Genomic DNA, 23,540 nt, shown 5'->3' on the forward strand with positions numbered 1-23,540 from the left:
GTCTTCCTAAATCTCTCAGTCATATAGACTTACCAGCAGTAAATCTGTGACTCACCCACACTGCAGAGACACCATCTGTATAATTCCTGGTGGAAGATGTGTTTACCAGTCGCCTCGCAGGTCTTTTGATTCAGGATCTCACCGGAGTGGAGCAGATCGGCCGAGGGGAGGAGCGATGCTTTCAGTGTTTCTGTTTCTTTACAGGGAAACATAATGACATAGAATTAGCCTGCAGGCTTCCTATACCTGCCTGACAGAGCAAAGCTGCCTCATTAATCTGAGAGGAGGCAGAGAACAGACCGGCCCTTAATCTGTCGCATTGTTCCTCTGACAGGAAGAAGCCGAGTGTACATGAATAAAAGAGTGTTTTAGCAGGCTAATTACCATTTACCTCTTTGTGTGTGTGTGTGTGTGTGTGTGTGTGTGTGTGTAACACAATGTGTTATTATGAACAGGAAATGAGCATTTACGTGGACTGCGAGGATAAAGGACTTCCGGCTGCACTGAACATGAGGCGATGTGCAAATAGAGGCTAAAGCAGTGTTTTAATTAACCCACTGTCCTGTTAAGAGTAACTTTCTCTTTCTGTTTTCAGATAAAGCAGTCTGATCAGGAGGAGGACCTGTGATGCTGCAGTTCAGGTATGAAGGTGACAAGCTGCCTGGCCTTATACGTTCCTTTGAAATGAACCTGCTTTGCTTTTCTTTGTTTTCTTTCATGTCTGTCTATCTAATGTTGGATGCTCAAATTAAACACAAACTGAAAATTGGGTTTGGGTTTGGAGGGCGTTGTGCTTTAATTTATGGCTGTAGACATAACTGAGCTTTCTGTGCATTTTTGAGCATCTTCATTGAAATTATTTGGGAAATAATATTAACTGTGAAGGATTACACCCTTACAGTTTATGAATACAGCTTGTTAACCACTTCAGGCTCAATAATGCTAATGCACTCAGTCCAAAAGTAATGTGTTCTGTAACAGCTGTCTTTTTATTAAGCAGGGCCAAACTTTCAAATAAAGGATCCAGCATTTGTACAAGTATTCCTCATGAGACTTAGTTTTGGACATTTGTTCCTATTCTTAGAGCTGCATCATGTCAAAGATAGAGGTTATCCATAATATTGGTCATCTCAGGCGCACAGCTCTAGCTGTGAGCACAGAAGCCCCGCCTACATACAGTTTAAACCTTCTGTTTCCAAGGAGCAGCCAATCTGAAGGAAGATGGGTTAAAAAAAAAAAAAAAAAATCCTGCAGAGCTACTCTAATAGAGTCCATTAATAAAAATGTGCAAACCTACACTTTAATGTTAGGTCAATAAAGAATAAGTGCCATGTGTACATGTGCATATAAACATACAGATGTTTGCACTCACTGTGCATTAAGCCATGTTTCTAGAAGTTTTTATCAAGATTTGTTCACTGGCTTAGGAGGAGATAGGGGACGTACAAATATAAATACACTACGACCTTTATAGCATGAGATGGAGATGGAAATGAACAGAATATGTCCTCTTTAATAGGTTTTGGATAAAAATGAAGCTCAGAAGGAAGAGCAGTATGATGTAATAATAATATGATATGACATAACTTTAAATATTCTTTTATTGTAGAATCATTTAAACTATTTCCAGATCTGTCCTCTACCGTAACGTAGCACTTACTTTGCTGTGGAAGACTTCAACTAGCTCTTACATCAGTTGATTTTTGCAGTTAACGTGTGTTTGCTCTTTGTTTTTGCTAAAGCAACAAAGAATGCAAAAAACGGACTGTTTCCTGTGTGTTTCTGAGTCTTTGTAAGTTTATCCAACTAAAGCCAATGACTGTTTGGTGGTAAAACACATGGAAACACATTCGGCAGTGGTCAGCAGTAATTGGAAGTTGGACATTTGCGCATTAAGTATCCAGCCCTATAATGAAGATAGATCTGCTTTCTCTTTCCTTTACTGCCCAATACCTACAGCACATAGTTAATGGACTATAAAAGATTATTGTAGACACGGTAATCTCACCCATCAGTTTGACAAATCTTATTTGTGAAGCCTCATGCTGACTTTTCTCACCATCTTAATTTTTCGAAACAAGACGGTGATGAGTGGAGCTGAGAAATTGAGGGACAGTTAACACTCAAAAAATAGCAACAAGAATAATAATAGTGGCCAAAATTAACATCATATTGTTTTTAGTAAGACTTCAAATCAAATATTACGACTGTAAACTCAACAGCAAAGTGTTTCACCAAGGTACAAATCCTGGGAACAGATCACACTTTTTCCTTGTACTTCTATGGAACAGCCATATTTTTGCAGCAAGAGGAGTCGCCCCCTGCTGGTCATTTAGATTTAAGTCACTTCATGATTAGTCATTTTGGTGGATAAGAAGGACACATAAACCTTATTGTAGTTTAAACCAAATCTTTAAAATCATCAGGCTCCACTGATATTGACCTTAAAGTGTATTTCATGCCAACTTATGAGTTTTTTTGCATGTTTTACTCTCTCTTTGTGTCCTTTGTGTCCATGTTCACTTCCTTCCAGAAGCAGACGCTCAGATCTGTAACAGCTGGGATGGACGAAGCTTCAAGACGACGCTGGCAACACGACCTGCATTTGGACTGACTCTCCTCCACCCCTGATTTTTGATTTTTTTCACATATCTTTGACATTTTTATTATGTTGCTATGGTGGCCCTGAGAGGCCAAACGAACTGCAACTTAAGAAAACACCAGCAATAAGAAAAACGCTGCAAAAGCAAACAAAACAAAACGGAAACAGGAAAAACAAAATATAAATAGGAAAAAGGAAACAGAAATAGGAAAAAAGCCAAGGGAAGTTTCTGGGGAGACAATAACCTAACGCAGTGGTTCCCAAACTTTTTTTTGCTGGATTTTTAGGCTAATAGTTAGGCTAACACACTTATCTCTCATCTTTTCTTTTGTCACAAAACCGATAGATCCTCAACTTCTTTTAAGTGTCTCCCAGTGCAATCTTAGCATATTTTGGTTCCTGCAACGGGTTATTGTCTCCCCAGAAACACTTCCCTTGTGCTTTTGGAAATCTGTTTTTTCCTATTTCCGTTGTGTCTTGTGTGCTTTTGCAGCGTTTTTTGCTAATTGATGGTTGTTTTCTTAAGTTGCAATCCGTTTGACCTCTCGGGGCCACCGTATGTTGCACTGCCGTCACCTATGTTTTCCATTCCAGTGATCCACATTCACATGTTGACACATTAGACAATATCTGAACATCATAGAAAAGTTTAATAAAACATACTGATGGTTCTGCAGCTAAATACCTCCTCACAGCAGATTATTTTATTTTGGCCTCTGGGCCAACACCTCTGCACCGCCAGAAAACACTGCATTAGTGGGCTACACAGGCAAGAGCAGACTCATGAGCCTGTTGGATTATTTCCTTAACGTTTGAGTCTGTTTCATCACCCTAACCTTGCTTCTCATGTCAGACTCATCACTGTTATTAAAGTCTGTGTGGGACCAGCTGGCGGCTCCTTATCGCACAGTTTATTTTCATCAGGCCTGTTTTCATTATGTGTAACCAGCTGTGTGACCACATAATGCTTCTGCGGTACAGGCTCAGTGAGCACGGCTTTATGACTTTCTGGGTAAATTTCACTGTTCAGTCCACTCAGGAAATCACTTATAAAGTTATATATAGGCCCAGACAATTTCCTGAAATGAGCATTAGCTCATTAGCTCCATGTAGTAGATACGAATAGGGAAATGTACTTTTTCTATGATCATGAGTGATAGTTGGTTTCATGTGCTTGTTTCAGTTTAGCTTGGGTTAACTGACAAATAAACTGACAAACAGTTTGAGTTCAGTTTATTTCATGGATTAGTTTGGCAGGTGTGGGTAACAATATCCTTCACGTGAACTAAAACTGTTGGGTTCATGTTTGCTAAGATATCTAGCTGAATGAAAAAGTTAAGTTTAACTTACAGTCCTGGTAAAAAGAAAGCACAGCATCATTCCACAGCGAGAAAGTGGAAAACATTCAAGACAGCTGCCAGACTTCTCAGGAGGAAATATTCCAGCAAATTTACCCCAAAGTCAGATCAACTGAAAAAAAAAGACTGAACAAGTGAGTGTGACTACGAAGGGTTCCTAGGAGGCTACTTCTTCCCTCTAAAAACAACATGGCAGCATATGTTAAGTTTGCTTTGTTTCTTCATAATATACAGCAGCACATTTGGAGAAAACCAAACACAGCACATCAGCACAAACACCTTACATCAACTGTCAGCACAGTGGTGGAGGGACGATGATTTGGGAAGCTTGCAGTCACTGAGTCGACCATGAAATCCTCTGTACACCAAACTGCTCTAAAGTCACACATGCGGCCGTGTGTCCCGCAGCTAAAGCTTTGCCCAAACTGGGTCATGTAACTGGACGATGATCCCACACACAGCAGCAAATCGCCAACAGATTGGCTGAAGAAGCAAAAAAAAATCAAGGTGCTGCAGTGGCCCAAAGTCTAGACCTCATCTCAACTGAAACGCTGTGGTTGGTTTAAGAGAGCTGTGCATGAATGAATGCTGAAAACATGAATGAACAACAGCAGCGCTGTAAAGACAAGTTCCTCCACAATGACGTGAGACACGAGTCGCCCAGAAAACCATTGCTGCAACATTTTGCTCCTAAATTAGGTCCTAAAAGCAACTTAGTAGGGTACATACACTGCTTCTGCAGTTTGGCTTCAATTTTTATCAGTAAATAATGACACGGTGTAATATGTCATATGTTGGTGTTCATCTTAGGTTGTGTTTAAGTCATTTTAAGACCTGATAAGGACCAGATTGATACATGAAACCTAAGAAGTGACAGACACACCTACAGCTACAGAAACTGTACTTTTGATGCTAATAAGAATTTTTGAAAGACTCAACTGGTAATAGAAAAAAATAGATGACCCTACTGAAAAGACATGCTACTGAACATTTGATGGCCCGTTTTTACAATTTGATACACCACTGCCAATTAAGACAGACCAGTTACACATAAAATATTCAATATATAACACATTACTGTTGTTCCCACTACAGTGTTGCTGGTTTCTGTTGTGGCTTTCATTTTATGAAATAATGTTTATTATTGGTTTAATGGCAAGCACAGACACCAAACAGTTGCTGAACCTTTTAAAAGGAACAACCGTCAGTGTAAATACGCTCTAAATATTTGTCAGTTTAAAAGGTGACACTTGAACACATTCATGTGTACAGTAGTAGCTCTTTATACTGAAACCTTATTTCAGACTTTAAAAACAAAGTGACACTAAATGTTTTAATAAGAAATCCAGTGAGTTTGGACGCAGACTCATTTTGGAAATCCTTGATTTGACGTCGCCGTAGCTTCTCCTGTCAGTGCTTTTGTGTTTGTTCAGTGCTGAATGTAACCTATTTAACTGTGAGTGTAATAAAGGTATTTTTCATAAACGAGGTGCATTTGGACCTGGTGTGATTCTTTTTTTATGAGTTTATGAATTTTATCTGTAGTAATTCAACATATCAAATCATTTGATATGTTGGAATGCTCTCCTTTGTTTTTAAGTTTACTGTATGGAAATTAGGTCTCCCCTTCAGAGAGCAGGTGAGTGGTCAGGTTTGGGTAGAGATCAGTATTACCATTTAGCCAGCTAAAATCAGAAACAGTTCAACATAGCTGGACAAAACCAGTTGCTCTCTGAATCTGATGCTGCTAATAAACAACCAGAGTACTTGAGGTCAAGTTTAAAAATGAGCTTCATGAAAAATCTTCAGAAAAACGAGGGTAACTGCATAAGTAGAGGCAGAAACATTAAGCGCCACCTACAGGAACTCTTAACAAAAGACAATCATTTTGAACTGCATCACATTAAAATAAAAACAACAAAAATCAAAGGTAAGCACCTCCCACATTTTATCCATAGGGAATAATCCAAACCTTTGGCAGAGTTGGATGAAAGGATATACCATATACCGTATATCATTGGACGAGTCACTGCAGCAATTTAAAAAATGAATCCTTCATCCATGTTAGACACAAAGACAGGTCTGAAAGGTAAAACCATCATGGAAGTGGAATTTAAACCTGCATTCTTCTTCGTGTCCTGCAGGGGGAGACTGGTGGTTGTGAAAGGAGCTATGCTCGCTAGCTAGCAACTTGTCAGATTGGTGTTTCAAAACAAAAGAAGCAAAAGCTAGAGGTGGGCGGATTGATCCAAATGTCGATAGCATTAATGCCAATGCTGGTATTGGTATCGGGCTGAAACTAGTGCAAAAGGATCAATGAAACTGGGTCTGACAGGTTGCTAGCAGTGTTGCCAACTTAGCGACTTTGTTGCTATATTTAGCGAGTTTTCAGACCCCTTAGCTAAAAAAAGACGTGAAAGCGCGTATCGCTTTTACTCTCAACAAGCAGCGGGTGCTGTAACGCAGTCAGTTCTTTTACTCTTTTACTCTTATGCTGTTTTGTGGATCACAATTTTTAAAACTACTTATAAACACACACACACAAAGTAACTCCACCAGAGCGCCTATTTCGGGTCACTTTTACCGGTCCAAGCCCGGGTAAAGGAGCAGGTTTGGAATTGTGACATTAAAAAAACCAATAATTGCTAAAAGAAATTTAATTTGTAGTTCTAAATAAACTCTAAATGCATTTAGGACGTTTTTTACTCACTTTATGTCTCTTCCACGATGTTATTTCTCTCTCCAACAACATAGGTTACAATTAGATTAGCATGACCAATTATGCAAATTAGGTGATGACGTCGTTTAGCGACTTCTAGCGACTTTTAGGACAACCAATAGCGATTTTCCTTACTGAGGAGTTGGCAACACTGGTTGCTAGCTAGCGAGCATATCCTGGACGATCGTAGCTCGTACTGAACTTAGAGGACAGTTTGAAAACACACAGAAAGTTGAAAGCTATGATTTGTTGTATTAACTTAAGATTATGGAGAGTAAAAGTCTCACAGTGATTTTGTGATCATTAAAATGTGTTTAGAATTTGCAAACTGATGATGAATCATCATTTCATACATGTAAATCATGACGCACTTCAAATTCAAATTTTATTTGTCACGTACACAGTCATACACAGTACGATATGTAGTGAAATGCTTGGACAACTGCTCGTGACCTAAAGAGAACAAAAAAGGAAAAGGCTATGAATAAGATAGGAAATAAATATGAAAAATTAAAAAGGGTAAATTTTACTAGGAAGGAATAAAATATAAATTAAGGTTAAAAATGAAATAACTGTACAACACAAATTAGAATGAAGGGTAAATTTAACTGGGAAGAATAAGATAAAGATAAATATATAAATTAAAGTTGAAAATAAAATAACTGTACAACAAAATACACAATACACTTCATCCTCTAACATGATTTTCCTTTATAGGCTAAAAGAATTGATATCGGCATCGATATCGCCCTGTATGTGATTGGCATCTGATCGATACCAAAACCTGCAGCATTGAACAGCACTTGCAAAAGCCTGCTTTACATCCATCTTTTATGTTGCATGTGGGTAAACACTGTATTCAAACTTGTGAATTTACCCATGCCTCACCCAGTATCTGTTATTCCTAACCTGCCAGTAACAATAGCAACTAAAGCTTCTGCATTTAATCTCTGCCTGTGAACTAAAATGCTAGCTGGCAGTGGGGATTGTTCCAGTCTCTTCCAGTCAAATGGTATCAGAAGAAATCGTAGTCAGAGGTGCACAGTAGGGGATGTCTGACATTACAATGAGCCTAATCATGCAAAACAATCCCAGTGATTAAATGAATCACGTGTTGTTGACTGAAGGAAAGCTGCACTCTCTTGGCTGGTTTTAATGATTTATTAGAATCAGGACAACCTTTGAGACTGGGTCTGTTTAAAGTGCATGGTGGGTAGGTGTATGAGGGAGGAGTGTGTAGTGATACCACAGCTGGTTGGAGGAGTTTGGAATACTGAATGAACTGGTTGCAACAGAGGGGAGAGCTCTCACACAGGTAAGGCTTCTCCTATTATAGACTACAGCAATGAGGCCTGAGGTGTTTCTGTTTCACACTGATGCACTTCAGTGTTTTAAAGTGTCACCAGTGCATGTATGTGCTGCTCTTGTCTCCACTTAGAAGTGGTATGTGTCCTCTGGTCATCTTATAATGATATGTAAGCTTCATATGTGAACTCTTTAGGCTTATAATATTCTTTATTCCTATTTTGAAGCATATTTATCCTTAATTCCTCAAGAAAGTTTCCAATAATTGTTTGTGTTGAGACCTCTTGATATGGACTCAGTGTCTTAACACACAGAAGGTGTCACATGAAACTCATAGTCATTTTTGTTTACATTAAAGTGATCGCTGAGGAAAATAAACATGAGATACATGGTCACATGACTGACAGGTAATATCATGACATCATAATCCTTGTCTTCTGAGTAGTTTATTAAACTTGGAGCACGGAGCTGTAATTTGCAGGTGTCAGACCAGAGTCTATAGCAAAATCTGTCCTTATGATCATTTGCTAAAATGGGACATATTGAGAAAGTGTAGGTGTGACACTCAAACGTTGGACTGCTACATTAAACACTCTGATGTCGAAGAGCTGAAGTGTAAATTCATTCTGAATCGCTGTAAATAAAGATGAGAATGTCACAGCTTCTCAAAAGTGAAGCTAAAGCATCTTCAGCTCCCTTTGGTGTCTGGCTGCAGTATAGAAAACGCTGCTTTGTGCTCCAGCCACACTATAAAAATAAGATGGGAGGATTGCTGGGTGATTGATTTCTTTTTTAAAAAGAATTTTGGTAATCACTGCACACGCAGAGGCTGACCGAGGTAACTGCTTCTGATCGCAAGCCGATTGTGCGCATTGCCTGGTGGGAGCCAACCTGTCTCTGAACAGAAATCTCTCTCGGACAGATCACTAAGTGCAGACTCACTGCTAACAATCCTGCTCTTTCACTCTGTGACCAGTTGCAAACTATTGCATAAGTGGTGGGCAGCGATCATGAAAGCACCTCTGGCTATTTTTTTAGAAGTTTTGAAGAGACAAAAAGGTTTTTATCCTTGTACTTTTATTAATCTAAAAAAACAAGACACAAACAGTTATGTTAGACAGAGGAGGATTCCTGATAGTTTCTTTTTTTAGTTAGCAGACATAATATCATTGACCATATTAATAAAGCTTAAGGTTATTGTTGCATTGCTCTTTTTTCTGTCCTATTTGGTGTCAAGAGGACTGTGATTGCTGTACATGGAGGTGTTAGATGTAGATGAGCATCAGATGACCACCATAGACTGGTATTAAGAGGGAAATCATTGTTTCTATATCTTCACTGGTCACAATTTGCTACTGGGTACTGGCTTGGATCCCCTTTTGCCTTCAGAACGGCCTCACAGATTGAACATTCTTCCATACGATGGTGTCATGACGTCGATTACTGTAACTAAAGGTCCCACATTTAAATCTGACCTGTCCCCTGCCATCCAGCAGATCATGGCGGAGTCCAGCCCTCTGACCACTCACGTGCTGAACGCTACCGACGGCGTCCCGGCAGCCAGGATGGCCCTCAGCCTGCACCGACTGGACTCCAAGCTGATGATCTGGGCCATGCTGAGTGTCGGGTAGGCTTTCATACATTCTTACACGTAGCTTAATCTCCGCTTAACGTGTTTATTATTCAAAGCCTGAAGCTGGATAAAATCAGAAACTGAAAAGGCCAGAAATGGGGGGGTGGGGGATTTCTTTTGACAACTAAAGAAATCAGGGAAGAGCTTTTCTTCCAGGTGAGCTGACGAAAACCTGCACATAGAACTAATTAATAATTTATTAATTATTAATTTTTAGGACAACAAACCAAGATGGCCGCTGCCCAGGACTCATGAACCAAGAAACTTTTACTCCTGGCATGTACAAGCTCCGCTTTGAGACGGGTTCATACTGGGAAGGCCTTGGTCAGCCCTCTTTCTACCCCTATGTGGAGGTGGGTCATGAGGTGTCACTATCCTATATCTGAAAGAAATAAACTGGTCTGATTTAGGTATATAGTAACGCACACATGTGAATAGATCCTTATAAGTGTCATGGGTAGGACAAGATGTAAAGACAACACATTTATTTGGGAACAGAAACAGTTTGGTAGCAGTTAGTTTGTTCACCACAAGGGGTCGCCAAATCTCCTAAAACACACAAATGTCATTATCAACAAATGAGCAACAGGAAAATTTAAATTTTAAAAACATTCTTACTTACTTATACTTACTTCAACAAAGTGTTTATAATAATGTCACAGCATTATTCACATCTTCATGTCCAATAAACACTGTGACATCAAAGACAGTGGGGTCTACAACAACCAATGTTTTTGTTGAAATCACTTTTGTATCAAACATTAAAAGGCATTTTTCATCTTGCTGTAATCATTTGTGTGTGCGTTTGTGTGTTTCCAGGTTGTGTTCACCATCAGTGAGCCGGAGCAGAGGTTTCACATCCCTCTACTGATGAGTCGCTTCTCCTACAGCACTTACAGAGGAAGCTGAAAGCTGCAGAGAGATGGATTTCTGCTGTTTTATAGATTCATGACTTAGGTTTCTCTTCTTTTATATTTTACTCTGGTGTTATTGTGTGCTACATTTGTTATTTGTTGAGTTTCACTTCACGAGTGTATTTACACCAATCAAAAACAACATTAAAACCTCCATTACAGTCTGCATTATAGGTCACTTGCCACTCTGTACAAATACCTGATGATTCTCTGCGGGTGTCCCTTCTTCTTATTGTGTGACATGAATGAATTTAATTTTTCTTTATCTTTAATATCTCTATGAATTATGTTTAAAGCAATAGTACACACACACTTGCTCTATTTATTATTATTCTTTAAGTGTTCCTTTAGTATAGTGAAAAGTCCATTTCTATTAGGCAATAATTTGAAATTATTTTAAAAGAAGGCAAACAAAACATTTGCTGGCTTTAGTTTTTTCTTTGCATTTGCTGATTTTCTTAAAATCAGTGGCTAAAGAGCAATATTTGTCCCTTTTTCTAATATTTAATATACCAAACAGTAACTTATTAACACTTTGAATAACAAGATCAATTAATAGTTAGTTGCACCTGAAACTTAACACTTTTTTCAAATCAACAGAAGCACAGCTTTTTGCTTAAAGTGACCAAATATTTTATTTAGATTGATTTAAAATTAAAATATATATAATTTACTGAATGTTAAATTGAACAGAATTTTTATGTAACACAGTCTCGATCAAAAGTCTAAGACAACTTGAAAAATGGCAAACAAATCTTATTTTGCATGGCTGGCTCTTAACAAGGTTCCAAGTAGAGCTTCAACATGCAATAAGAAGAAATGGGAGAGAGACCAAACATTTTTTGAGCCTGCAATTTATTGAAAACAATGCTTAAACTGAAACAGGCTGTTTTACAGCTGATCAAGAGTTTAGGACCACACCACCAAAAAAAACCCTGTAAACGGGTTCCAAACATGAACTCAGTAATAAGTAGCTCCACTGTTATTGTTGATCACTTCAATAATTCATTGCGGGATGCTTGTTGCAAGCATTTCCATGAGGTGATTGGGAACATTTTTCCAAGTGGTGATGACGGCCACACGAAGGGCATCTACTGTCTGGAACTGTTGTCCATTTTTGTGAAATTCCCTTGCCTTCCTTCCCCAAAGGTTCTCAATTGGATTTAGATCAGGGGAACAAGCAGGATGGTCCAAAACAGTGATGTTATTCTCCTGGAAGTGTCCCTTGTTCTGCAGGCATTGTGTACTGGCGCATTGTCCTGTTGAAAAACTCAATTGTTACCACACAGACGAGGGCCCTCAGTCATGAGGGATGGTCTCTGCAACATCTGGACATACCCAGCGGCCGTTTGACGCCCCTGCATCTCCTGAAGCTCCATTGTTCCACTGAAAGTAAAAGCACCCCAGACCACTATGGTGCCCCCTCCACCGCTGCGCGTAGAAAACATCTGCCATCAGGACCATCAAGGTTAAATTTTTTTCTTATCAGTGAATAAAACTTTCTTCCAACTTTCAGTGTCCCATGCAAGAGAGCACCAAACGTGGCGTTCAAGGAGACGACACCTTTGAAGACATTTTTGTTTTTGAAGCCCTTCAGTCTCAAATGCCGTCTGGTGGTTATGGGGATGCAGTCAGCATCAGTAACGGCCTTAATTTGGATCGAGGATCTTCCACTGTCTTCATGGACAGCCAATTGGATCCTCCGGCTCAGTGCTGGTGAAATTTTGGGTCTTCCACTTGATTTTTTTTGTTCCATAACCCTCAGGATCATTTAAGAAATTGCAAATGACTGTCTTACTGCGTCCCACCTCAGCAGCTATAGCGCGCTGCAAAAGACCCCGCTTATGCAGTTCAACAAGCCGACCACATTCAAAAAGGGAACTTTTCTTTCTCCTTTGCCATCAGTCATGACTCATGACAGTGTGACTACCTGACACAAAATGACAATGAATCCACATTTTGGCTTTTTAAAGGCATGTGGTCCTAAACCTTTGATCGGGACTGTATTAAATAATGTCATGAGGAAAGAAGCGAAGTCATTGCATGTTTTGGTAACAGCACTCGAGCCAGGCTTTCTCTCTAAGCCAATAAGTGACATGCTGTGCTATGAGGACCTGTATGATGCCTGATTGTAATAAATTTATATTTAACACAAATAAATGTGATTTTGTTGAATAAATTCAAAATAGTAATATTGCTGTAGTACATTTGAAAATGAGGAATATGACTGTTTCATTATTGCTAAATATATTTCCTTCAGTAACAATTTCTGACAGGCATTTTATGGGAAGCCTCAAGGGCCTTTACATCATCCTCCGGTTGACATCTCACGCTGTTACTTAATAACACTTGCAGGCGTTACATGAAGGATCCCAGGGACAGAAGTAAGACCAACTAAATAAAAAAGTTGTGTTTTGTGGCCTGAAAATCTGGGTACGCGGCACAGCGGGGATGTCTCGGCTACTGAGGCTTCTCTCGGCGGCCGCTCTGCCTTTCTGCCGTGCTGGAGGAGCCCGGGCCAGGCTGTCAGCTGTGACCGTAGGACAGCTCTTCAGAGCCGGATACAGAAACTCCACCGGCCCGGTAAGTGACGGAAGGTGTCTGCGAAAGAGTTTTTAAAATTATCATTTTTTTACAGAAATATAAAAATCCACCAGAAACTTAGTCAACGCAAGTTTCCTTTCTGTGTGTTTTAGAAATTTAATTAACTAAATAAACTCGAGGCGCGAGTAGCTACTAGCGAGGACGACTGCCTGCCAAGTTTAGTTGAAACAATTGTTTAAAGTCTTTTTTTTTCTTTTTTTGCTTAAAAGCAAATTAGTTCAAGCTTTCATCGTGAAGTCATATTTATTTTATACTTGTACCTTTTTTGTTAGTCCCTGAGAAAATCCATTTCAGCAGCTAAACATCATATGAGCTCAATGTCTTCTAATTGGCCAACTTCAGCTCAATTGCCTTACTATGCAGGAGAGCGTAAAGAATAGAAAAGAAAAACCTCATGAGTTTAACATTTTATTCGCTCACGGGCACTTCATTCGGTACATCTTGCTGCTACTGGGTTAGACCTCCCGGGTGAGCTTAAGAAATTAGCATGAGATGGTTTGAGTTTCGTGACGTGGTGCATTTTCCTGCTTGGAAACAGCCGTGAGAAGATGAGTACACGGTGGTCATAAAGCGATGATATGGTCAGCAGCAATACTCAGGTAAAGTTGTTAAGTTGTAGTCAGTTGGTACCCAAAGTCTGCCAACAACATATTCTCCACTCTGTTACTCCACCAGCAGCCTGAGTCATTGATACAAGTGAGGATAGATCCAAGCTTTCATGTTGTTTGAATTCGATTCTGGCCCTACACTCTGAATGTCACAGCAGAAACCGTGGGTCATCGGGCCAGCCAACATTTTTGTAGTCTTCTGTTATCCAGTTTTGGTGAGCCTGTGTGAATTAAATGGTCTGATTCTTATATACTTATTTCTCCTGGAGTACTCAAAGCAACTATATATACAACATGTCTCATTCACACAAGCACTTCTAAACTCAAGTGCAAACTAATAAACATTCACACACATTCACACTCTGATGAACGAATCTGAGGGCAACTTGGAGTTAGTATCTTTCCCAAGGGTATTTGGCAAGCAGACTGAAGCCAAGGATCGAACCACCAACCTTCCAATCAGAAGATGATCTGCTCTACCACTTAAGCCACCCCGTAAATCCCGAATTACAGCCCTATTGTTAGACGACAGGAGTGGCACCTGGTGGTCTTCTGTTGCTGCCGCTTCAACATGTTGTGCGTTCAGAGATGCCCTTCTGCATACTGAATGTTGGTTGTAAAAAGTGGTTATTTGAGTTACTGTTACATTTTCTCCCCAAGAACCAGGAATGTATTAGTTAGCTATAATATATATAATACAAATATATAGTATATGTCCTTGACTCATTCCCTAATGAGTCAAGGATGGACCCACTGAATGAATGTGACCTCCACTGATTAGAGGTTTATAGTTGCTAAAAGCCATTCTTCAGCAGGTTGTTGCTTGTAGATGGTGTCCAGTGTACCAGCGGTGACTGTGTGGTCTTTTTCAGAACATAACTCTGACTCCAGCTAACTTCCTGTCCTGTCGCAGATTCCAGTTAGCTCAGCGACGACTCTACGCCACAGAGCCCAAAGGTGGGATCTGCTTTTCTGTTTTTCTCAAACATCAATAACTATTTAAAAAAAACTCACAAAGTTTGTTTCATTTGATATTATTGTGAATAGTTATTCACATTTTTTTTTTTTTTTTTTTTTTTTTTTTATTACCAAGAATGTGAAAAACAAAACTAAATGGCTAAATACACCTGTGGTATAACGCATTTTAAATTAGACATTTCAAATGCTGATGTTCAATATGAGGAATCAGCTTCTCGAGACTCACGCAAACCTGTGTCAGCCCTGTGACAGGTTGATGACCTGTACAGGTGTACCCTGCCTCTTGCCTTATGACAGCTGGAATCAACTCCAGCACCCCCTGCTGGTCATTTTCCTTTGCAAGGCCAAAATGTGTTTGGTGGCCATCAGAATATTTTTTTTTTTTTTTTTTTTTTTTTTTTTTATTATGAAAAAACCCTAAAAATTTACCCGAGTAGCTTCCTCAACTTGAGCCAGTGAGCAGGATCCGGGATGGGGCTGTAACTTCAGATCAAATGCATGTCAAACTGAAATAAGTAATCCAGTTTACAAAAGAATATCCTGATATTTCATGGATAAAAACTGAGAAACTAGAAAAGGAACTGTAGCTAAAATGACATTTCTGAATTTCAGATGGAAAAAAAGGACCAACCGGAGGAGGAGGAGGGAAGAGAGGAGGAGGAGGAAAGGACTGGTGGAGGCGAATGCAGAAGGTATGTGGTAAACATTGAAAGAACCATTCAGTTTTTATTTTACAAAATAAGTGTAACAGAATTATGAATACAGCCTCAGTTTTCAATATATTTATTTTACGTAACGGGCGAGCAGCCCAACGCTGTTCTTACTCATCTCTTATTTCTTGCAGCTGACCAATTTTTCCTCAAATCAGCGTCATCCTTTCCTCTTTCATTAGCGTGTCATCGCATTAACAAATAATAACCTGCAGGTAACTTTCCTCCTGTGCCTGTGTTGGTCTGCAGGGCGACTTCCCCTGGGATGAGAAGGATTTCCGTTACGTGGCGATCACGGTGGCCGGACTGAGCTCGGCTCTGCTGTATTTCTACTTCAGAGACACCGGCAGAGAGATCAGCTGGAAGGACTTTGTCCACCGCTACCTGGGCAGAGGCAAGGTGAGGATGTTTGCTCCCAGACTGCAGGGATATTTAGTCCTGATTGTAGTGGTTGCTGACAGATGACATGGTACCAGTCAAAGTCACAGAGTGGCTCTAACCAGCCACCAACATGAAGGAAGCTGTTTTTACTCCCGTCCCTTTAACCAAGTGTTCACACAGTGCCCACAGATTGCAAAAATAGCAAAACACACAGAATGCTGTAATTACATTTCAGTAAACACTGGACCGTTCAATCCAAAGCAGAGTTTAAGTTAAGAGTCAAGTTGAATTTGGTGAACCCCTATTATCAGAGTGCATCTTTGTAAGGTGTCTTGGCGCTCAAACTCAAACATTGCCTCCAATCCTCTGTCTGTGTGATGAAATGAAAAGGTGGCTTAATATCAGAAATATTATAATTCTGATCATTTATCAGTACTGACAGTTGTGAGACTTGGGGGTGTAAGCATCACAGCAGATGCCTTTGTGACAAAGTAACTGAGAATAAAACACAGAAAAACAAGGAGATTTTCCTGGCCTGGCTTTTTATAGCAGATGACCTTAAAAATATTCTGCAATTTTTGCATAATTTTAGTGTTGAACAGCAGAAATTAGGCTTTTTTGTCCGAGGTCATTTGAGTAAAAAAAAAGCAAAAAAGACTGCGGCCGACAGCGCTGTAAACAACGGTAGACTGGTGGGTAATAAGTGTGCATGAATTGTGTTGTTTTTTTGTTTTTTTTCCTTCTCTTTATCGTGGTGGGAGCAAAACAGCAAAGTAAGAGTGAATTAATGATGACATTTATCAAATGTGAAGTGTAGTTTTGATCTTCTTTTGCTGCTGGTTCAGTGAATTTTGGTTGGAGAGAGACAAAACCTGCAGCTCAGAATCGAGCGCAAAGAAGACGTAAACACAAAGCGCGGACCCGACGCATCAGAATCAGTGAGCTGTCGGCTTTCAGCCACGACGGCATGTCCGTCTACGTGCCGTCGGGTGAGAAAGCCGAGAAAAAGAAAGCTGATTCTGATGCGTCGGGTCTGCTGTGTTTACGTCTTTGTGTGGAATCTGTTACCTGCTTTCATTTACTGTTTGGTAGTTGTTGAAATACTTTTGTGAGCTTTAACCTGAGTTTCTGGCAAAATACATTTATATTTAAAAGTCGATTCAGGATTTAATGAATCGATATCGCTTTATTCAAGCTACTCACCTCCCTCCATCTGCCTGTACTTTCAAACGTACACACGAAGGACCACAGTAATATCTGGACCATGGCCAATCAGACAGGTCCCGCCCCTGACTATCTCTGATTGGTTTAGACCACGATATGGGCATAATGTGTGTCTGTTGTTGACCACACTGAGTTCTTTTTTTGGTTGCACCAGTGCGACCTAGGATTTTTTTTTTTTTAATTTTTTTTTCTTTTTCTTTTTTTTAGTCACACCATTGAAAAATGTGGTCACATTTGTGACCAAATTGGTCGCACTCTGGAGCCCTGTACTGATGTTTCTGCAGGTTAACAGTTTCATGCTCTTTCCAGGTGGATCGACTGGAGGTCGTCAACAAGCAGTACGTCAGAGTCATTCTGGTGCCGGGCGCCGACACTGATGCGGTAAGGCAAAGCAAACCAATGCTCAAACTGATTTTGAAATAGATTTTTATCCAGCTGTCACAACCCCTAGTGGCTCTTCAAAGTATTGCTTGTGGTCAGTTAATTTGTTTAATTAGCCAAATTCAGTTAAATTTCTTTACATGTTTACATTAAAAAAACTAAAAGTTTCTTGTTTAAGGATTTTTTTTTTAAAGGCACAATCTGGGTGTTATGTACGTTTAGAGAAAGCCTGAAAGAGTTTGGGCAGCTAGTGAAGTTTAAAAAGTAAAACAAATGTAACCAGAGTAACCATTGACCACTAGTAGTCATGTGAAAACAACCATCAAATTCGCCCCATCATCCGACCGTCCAGTGTAGACCAAAGTGGAGATGTTTGGCACATTTGGAGAAAACTGAACAGAGCATATTCGCACAAAAGCCTCATACTAACTGACAGCACAGTGGAAAGGCTGATGATTTGGGCTTAAAGTGGAATCTTCAGATGTATAAAAAGTGTCACAGTGAGGTGCTGCTACATACAGTACAAGTCAGTATTAATTACTCTGTCAGACATTCCCTGAGGTTTTTAACTCATTAAAAATGTCAAAGTTGCACAAAGACTATTTTTATTTTGCATAGATTAAAAACCCAAATGGCCTAGGAACAAGTAAGTCGCACAGTTCAGGCTACCTTTCTCTAGTTGAATGATGCATGATGTTTTTTGTCCCTCAGAGTTACGTCTGGTTCAACATCGGCAGCGTCGACACATTTGAGAGAAACCTCGAGACGGCAGTTCTGGAACTCGGAATGGAGTCAACGCACCGACCTGCTGTCGTCTACAGCTCTGAGAGTGATGGGTGGGTTTGGACACACAAACGCAGCATGTATTATGTCAGCCAGAGACTTTAATCAGGGGTAAAATCTTTATTAAAAAGGGCCTAACAACCTCAGTTTCTATAATAACATTTGTGAAAAAGTAGCTTTCCTAATGCTGCTTTTTCTTCCTTCAGCTCTTTCCTGTTGAGCATGATCCCGACCGTGCTGCTGATTGGCTTCCTGCTCTTCACGCTGCGGCGGGGACCAATGGGAGGAGGCGCTGGAGGTGGTAGGAATCCATTTAGCATGAGCGAGTCAACAGCCAAGATGATGAAGGACAACATCGAAGTGAAGTTCAAGGATGTGGCTGGTTGTGAGGAGGCCAAGCTGGAGATAATGGAGTTTGTGAACTTCCTGAAGAACCCGCAGCAGTACCAGGACCTCGGAGCTAAGATCCCCAAGGTAAAAATCCGAGCTTTGCAGACACGGACTTTTCATCTGGTGGAATTTTTGTGGTACTGCTGCCTTTTGCATCACGAGATTTACAGCATGTTTTGGAAAATATTTTGTTTGACATCCTCCCTGTGAAACTCCCACTATCGCCATATTTTCCTTGTTTATATCTGGTAGTATATAAACATGCATGAATTAGGTCTAGACAACTTAATATTTCCATGGCAGCCTTTATTTGATGGTTACAATAAAGTCGTTTTAACCTCTCGATACATCAAGTGTATTCAATAGATCTCCCACCCCTAGTTTCTGCGATACCAATAACTTTGACTGCATTTGATCATCTGTTTTATTTATGACTTTGCTTACAATCTTGTTTGTCTGCATTGCTTTGCTCAGATATGTGTAGAAATGCTTATGAAGAGTTTATTTCACATTGATGAGTCCCTGCTGCACATTTTATTAATAAAGCTTTTACTGTAGTCCATTTTTCAGAGTTTTGTTCCATTCTGAAGATAAAGTACTTTTATTTGAGCACATTATTAGTGTAAAAACACTGAGCTGTTTTCCCTGCTGTGTGTTGGAAATTCTGGACTCTTAACAGTTTTAATCCTGTTGTAGGATCCGAAAAGAAAAATCCAAAAACGAAACCTGAAATGAAATCAGTCATTATTCGTAAAGATACAGGCTAAAGACGAGGCATTTATAAATTAGTGCCGTTTTTTTGAGGGGCAGTTTGTCTTGGATGTGAACTTCTCTCAATCACTCTTAACTGATGCCGTTTTTATCTCAGGGAGCCGTGCTGTCCGGACCTCCTGGTACGGGAAAGACTCTGCTGGCCAAAGCTACAGCTGGAGAGGCCAACGTCCCCTTCATCACCGTCAACGGCTCCGAGTTCCTCGAGATGTTTGTGGGCGTCGGTCCGGCCCGAGTAAGTGAATGAACCCGGAGCAGATCCTGGAGCATCTGAGATGACTCTGTTCAGACACTGAATGTTTGACTGTTCTCTCTCCTCATGAAGGTGAGGGACATGTTTGCCATGGCGAGGAAGAATGCCCCCTGCATCCTCTTCATTGATGAGATCGACGCAGTGGGGAGGAAGAGAGGAGGGGGGAACTTTGGGGGTCAGAGTGAGCAGGAGAACACCCTGAACCAGCTGCTGGTGGAGATGGATGGTAGGCAAGCTGCATTTTTGAAGTGGAACATACTATCCCCCCCAGCCCCCCATTAGATTTAAGTGTCTTCATCTTTTTCTACAGGTTTTAACACCGCCACGAATGTGGTGGTCCTGGCTGGAACTAACAGACCGGACATCCTGGATCCTGCTCTGCTGAGGCCAGGACGCTTCGACAGACAGATCTACATAGGTAAGCAGAGTCTTTACTGCCTTACTGCAGTCTCCACATCTTAAAGTATTGGAAAGTGCCCAAATCATTCTCCCACTAACCACAGTGCTGCCAGTTGGTGTGAGGTGTTGATTTGCTCTTGGCATTCTCCGAACATGCCATTTAGAAACCTGATTAAGTGTAAACATGGCAGCGAAATGTACCTACGAGGGATATCTGGGTTTTCCAATGTGATCAGCCTGCTGGAGGACGCATGCGGTGCCCTGTAAAATCATGCTCATGTTGAAGCTCCGCAGAATAAGTTTTAGTTGGAATGCAGAGGAAGAATTCTCTCCTGTCTTCTGTCAGGTCCGCCGGACATCAAAGGCAGGGCGTCCATCTTTAAAGTCCACCTGCGACCAATCAAACTGGATCCCAATCTGGACAAAGACGGTCTTTCAAGGAAGATGGCAGCTTCCACACCGGGATTCACTGGTTTGTAACAGTTGGAGCGAATAACAACAATGTAACGGCACTATCGCAAAAATGTTCTTTTATTTTGAATCATTATATTTGATGACTGTTTTTTCCCGTTTGAATGAATCAGGAGCTGACATCGCTAGTGTCTGCAACGAAGCAGCTCTGATCGCAGCCAGACACCTGAACCCATCCGTCAACAGCAAACACTTTGAACAAGCCATCGACCGGGTCATTGGAGGTGAGTGTGACATCACCTAGTACGTGACGGCTGTGTACGGTTGTTTCTTGTAATGGTCTTTGTGTGGTAAACGGGACAGTTTGTATCTGACGTCCTTACAGTCTGACTCCCGGGTTGTTTGCTTTCAGGTCTGGAGAAGAAGACTCAAGTCCTGCAGCCCACAGAAAAGAAGACCGTCGCCTATCACGAGGCCGGTCACGCCATCGTCGGGTGGTTCCTGCAGCACGCTGACCCTCTGCTCAAGGTAGGAGCTCTGTGCGTGCTTGGGCTGTGTCGTTTCTGTTATGACTCCAGCTGCTCTGTAAATCTCCACCAGTTACAGGTGTAGATGGAAGCTGTGGGTTAACCACACATGGTTTGTATCCAGGTGTCGATCATCCCGCGGGGGAAGGGTCTGGGTTACGCTCAGTACCTGCCTAGGGAACAGTACCTGTACACCAAAGAGCAGCTGTTCGACAGGATGTGCATGATGCTGGGAGGGCGTGTGGCTGAGCAGGTTTTCTTCGGACGGATCACCACCGGAGCTCAGGACGACCTGAAGAAGGTCACGCAGTCTGCCTACGCTCAGGTACGCACATGTGACTAAAAACACACTCCCTGTTTGATTCCCACCAGCAGAAGAGTGCTGTTTGTGCCGTAACGCATCACTCTGCACCCTGATTTGCAGGTGGTGCAGTTTGGGATGAGCGAGAAGGTGGGACAGGTGTCGTTTGACCTCCCCCGACAGGGCGAGGTAGTCATGGAGAAGCCGTACAGTGAGGCGACAGCAGAGATCATTGACGAGGAGGTCAGAGAGCTGATAAATCGAGCGTACGAGCGCACCCTGCAGCTCATCCAGGACAAGAAGGACCTGGTGGAGCTGGTGAGACTGTCTAATACGCAAAAACACAACCTCAGATAAACGCAGAGTATTCTTTCCATGATTCATAGTTCAAGTAAGGATGAACTGAAGCCCAGATGTGGGGCTTCAGTTCATCCTCTGTCTGAAACAAACCAGTTAAGCTCCACCTCTGCTGTGATCCTCAGGTGGGGAAGCGCCTGCTAGAAAGGGAGGTGTTGAACAAGGCTGACATGCTGGAGCTGCTGGGCCCTCGGCCGTTTGAGGAGAAGTCAACGTATGAGGAGTTTGTGGAGGGGACCGGGAGCTTCGAGGAGGACACGAGCCTGCCGCAGGGCCTCCGAGACTGGAACCAGGAGAGAGGAGGGGAGGCGGAAGACAAAAATTCAACTCAGGACAAACGGCAGGCCATCTAGAGTCCAAAAAACACCCAACACGTACCAGCTGCAAAATAAAAAAAAGGTCTGACAGAGTCTGGGAGGTCTGGGGGAGGTACTGGGTTTAGGAGGAGCACGTGGCCATTCACCCCGATTTGTTCTACCTTCAAGAAACTTTCTCTAGTTTAACACGTTTAAGATAAGGTGAAATTAACATGTTCATGAACTTAAACATAAAAATACAAGATTTCACCAGGTCATTTCACAGATTTCAATAAAATTGTGCTTTTTATTCAGTCAACTTTAACTTTACTTGTCCGTCCTGCAGAGGATCCATACCGCACAATCTGAGACAGCTGCACTGCTCGTTAGTGCTCTGTCTTTAAAATGTAAATAGTTGGTGACCTGTATAACTAATATGAAGAAAAATGAAGGTTGGTGGTTATAATTTCCTACTACTTGTTAAAAATTGTATTTTAATATATAACTGTATTGATATTCTGCTCTGGCATCACGTCCACGCGGATTTGATTTTAATTAGATGCTAAAATAAAGTAAGGAAGTGGGCAAACGGGCAATGTTGGGAGCACCTCAGATACCTCCTCCTCAGATCCACCAGTCTCTGGTCAGCCTCTGCTTGTAGAATTTGTCCAGAGGTTCCTTCTTTCCAACATCTGGGCAGGAATTTGCTCCAGAATGCCTTTAAGACTCAAACAGGAGTCTAGAATGTACACGATGCGCATTTAAACAGTGCATACAGACTGACTCTTCCTTTATTTATTCTTCTAAAGGGGAGACCCCTTCCTGACCGATGCCTTGCTGATAATGAGGATTATTTTCTGTGTCCAGACTAAAAACACTGGATCGTTTTTAAACTTTTCTTTTGTGGACAGCAGTTACTCTTCATACTGACACGAAGAGTCGTCGGACCGAAACACCTCAGCAGCATCCGTCACTTCGGATTTCTTTTTGTACAAACGTTTTGATCATATTGATTTTTGTGTGATGTTAACAGAAAATAAAAAATGGAACATTTCGTGTAAGTTATGCTGATTTAAAGTAAAAATCCCCCTAAAATACTGAAACACAGACCGTCAGTGATGGCTGCAGGCGTCGCATTTCAGCCCCAACGCGAGCCGTTCCCCTCAGAGTTAAAGGCTCGTCTTATTTTATGTTTTAAATTTTCATCGGCAGCATCCCTGAAGGGACTGAAACTAATTAAGCTTATCTCGCTAACGAATACGTTGAAGCCTGTTAGCATCCAAATGAGACGAGCGCCTCCTGGAAGTCTCCCAGCACAGGAGATAGATACTTCATGTCCTGATTTGTGTAAACTGATTTTTCATTTTTAAGATGGATTTTCAGGTTATTAATAAGCTTTATATTGGAAGATGGAGCCCCTACAATGTTAGAGGGGGAACTCGTACAGCTCCAGCGAGGAAGAACCCGCTGGTGTCGGGCATACGGAAAGGCAGCCTTATATATAAACACATGGGGAGTAGATAAGAACTACTGAGCCTATTGCAATAATAACCAATAATAATGTTGTAGAGTAGTAACAAGAATCATAACTTGGATTTATAGAGCACCCTTCAAAGTACCCGAGGTTTCTTTAGA

General features: G+C 41.1%; 3 protein-coding genes across 9 annotated transcripts in view; all 3 read left to right on the top strand.

The window, feature by feature from the left end:
* LOC146571574 (RNA-binding protein Raly-like) overlaps positions 1-5,448 on the top strand; it is a 79,702-nt gene extending 74,254 nt beyond the window's left edge. The window contains exons 7-8 of one of the 2 annotated variants that reach the window (XM_085280815.1): positions 596-641; positions 2,534-5,448. In XM_085280815.1, the coding sequence (XP_085136941.1) occupies positions 596-628 (33 nt within the window). In that variant the 3' untranslated portion in view covers positions 629-641; positions 2,534-5,448. The remainder of the gene's footprint in view (positions 1-595; positions 642-2,533) is intronic. The other variant, XM_085280816.1, reaches the window with a different exon arrangement.
* Positions 5,449-5,918: 470 nt separating this feature from the next.
* On the top strand, positions 5,919-12,671 carry LOC146571575 (5-hydroxyisourate hydrolase-like). Of its 6 annotated transcripts, none has more exons than XM_085280822.1 (4): positions 5,919-6,049; positions 9,481-9,611; positions 9,835-9,970; positions 10,437-12,671. In XM_085280822.1, the coding sequence occupies exons 2-4, from the start codon at positions 9,484-9,486 to the stop codon at positions 10,524-10,526; spliced, it is 354 nt and encodes a 117-aa protein (XP_085136948.1). In that variant the 5' UTR covers positions 5,919-6,049; positions 9,481-9,483; the 3' UTR covers positions 10,527-12,671. The 6 variants fall into 6 exon arrangements, with proteins under 6 accessions (XP_085136948.1, XP_085136947.1, XP_085136949.1 ...); XM_085280821.1 differs by having other exon boundaries at positions 5,920-6,049; positions 9,478-9,611; XM_085280823.1 differs by lacking the exon at positions 5,919-6,049 and adding an exon at positions 6,173-6,194.
* Positions 12,672-12,845: 174 nt separating this feature from the next.
* On the top strand, positions 12,846-22,959 carry LOC146571576 (mitochondrial inner membrane m-AAA protease component AFG3L1-like). The gene is made up of 16 exons (XM_085280824.1): positions 12,846-13,114; positions 14,616-14,700; positions 15,334-15,413; positions 15,681-15,830; positions 17,346-17,417; positions 18,129-18,253; positions 18,407-18,674; positions 19,459-19,596; positions 19,687-19,840; positions 19,925-20,032; positions 20,360-20,485; positions 20,598-20,708; positions 20,837-20,952; positions 21,076-21,276; positions 21,376-21,570; positions 21,735-22,959. Exons 1-16 carry the CDS (start codon positions 12,983-12,985, stop codon positions 21,960-21,962), a joined length of 2,289 nt encoding a protein of 762 aa, XP_085136950.1. The 5' UTR covers positions 12,846-12,982; the 3' UTR covers positions 21,963-22,959.
* Positions 22,960-23,540: the final 581 nt, after the last annotated feature.

Source organism: Mchenga conophoros, linkage group LG7 (assembly GCF_057382185.1).
Source record: "Mchenga conophoros isolate Kocher_MC1m ecotype Shallow Benthic linkage group LG7, M_conophoros_male_GT1.1, whole genome shotgun sequence".
NCBI lineage: Eukaryota > Metazoa > Chordata > Actinopteri > Cichliformes > Cichlidae > Mchenga > Mchenga conophoros.

Excerpts from the sequence above, each read along its gene's own strand:
- LOC146571575 (XM_085280817.1), top strand. Across the intron at positions 9,612-9,834 it reads TGGGCCATGCTGAGTGTCGG|GACAACAAACCAAGATGGCC; the intron begins GTAGGCTTTCAT and ends ATTAATTTTTAG. Across the intron at positions 9,971-10,436 it reads CTTTCTACCCCTATGTGGAG|GTTGTGTTCACCATCAGTGA; the intron begins GTGGGTCATGAG and ends GTGTGTTTCCAG.
- LOC146571576 (XM_085280824.1), top strand. The coding sequence starts at position 12,983 with ATGTCTCGGCTACTGAGGCTTCTCTCGGCGGCCGCTCTGCCTTTCTGC. Across the intron at positions 18,254-18,406 it reads TACAGCTCTGAGAGTGATGG|CTCTTTCCTGTTGAGCATGA; the intron begins GTGGGTTTGGAC and ends TTCTTCCTTCAG. Across the intron at positions 21,277-21,375 it reads CGCAGTCTGCCTACGCTCAG|GTGGTGCAGTTTGGGATGAG; the intron begins GTACGCACATGT and ends CCTGATTTGCAG.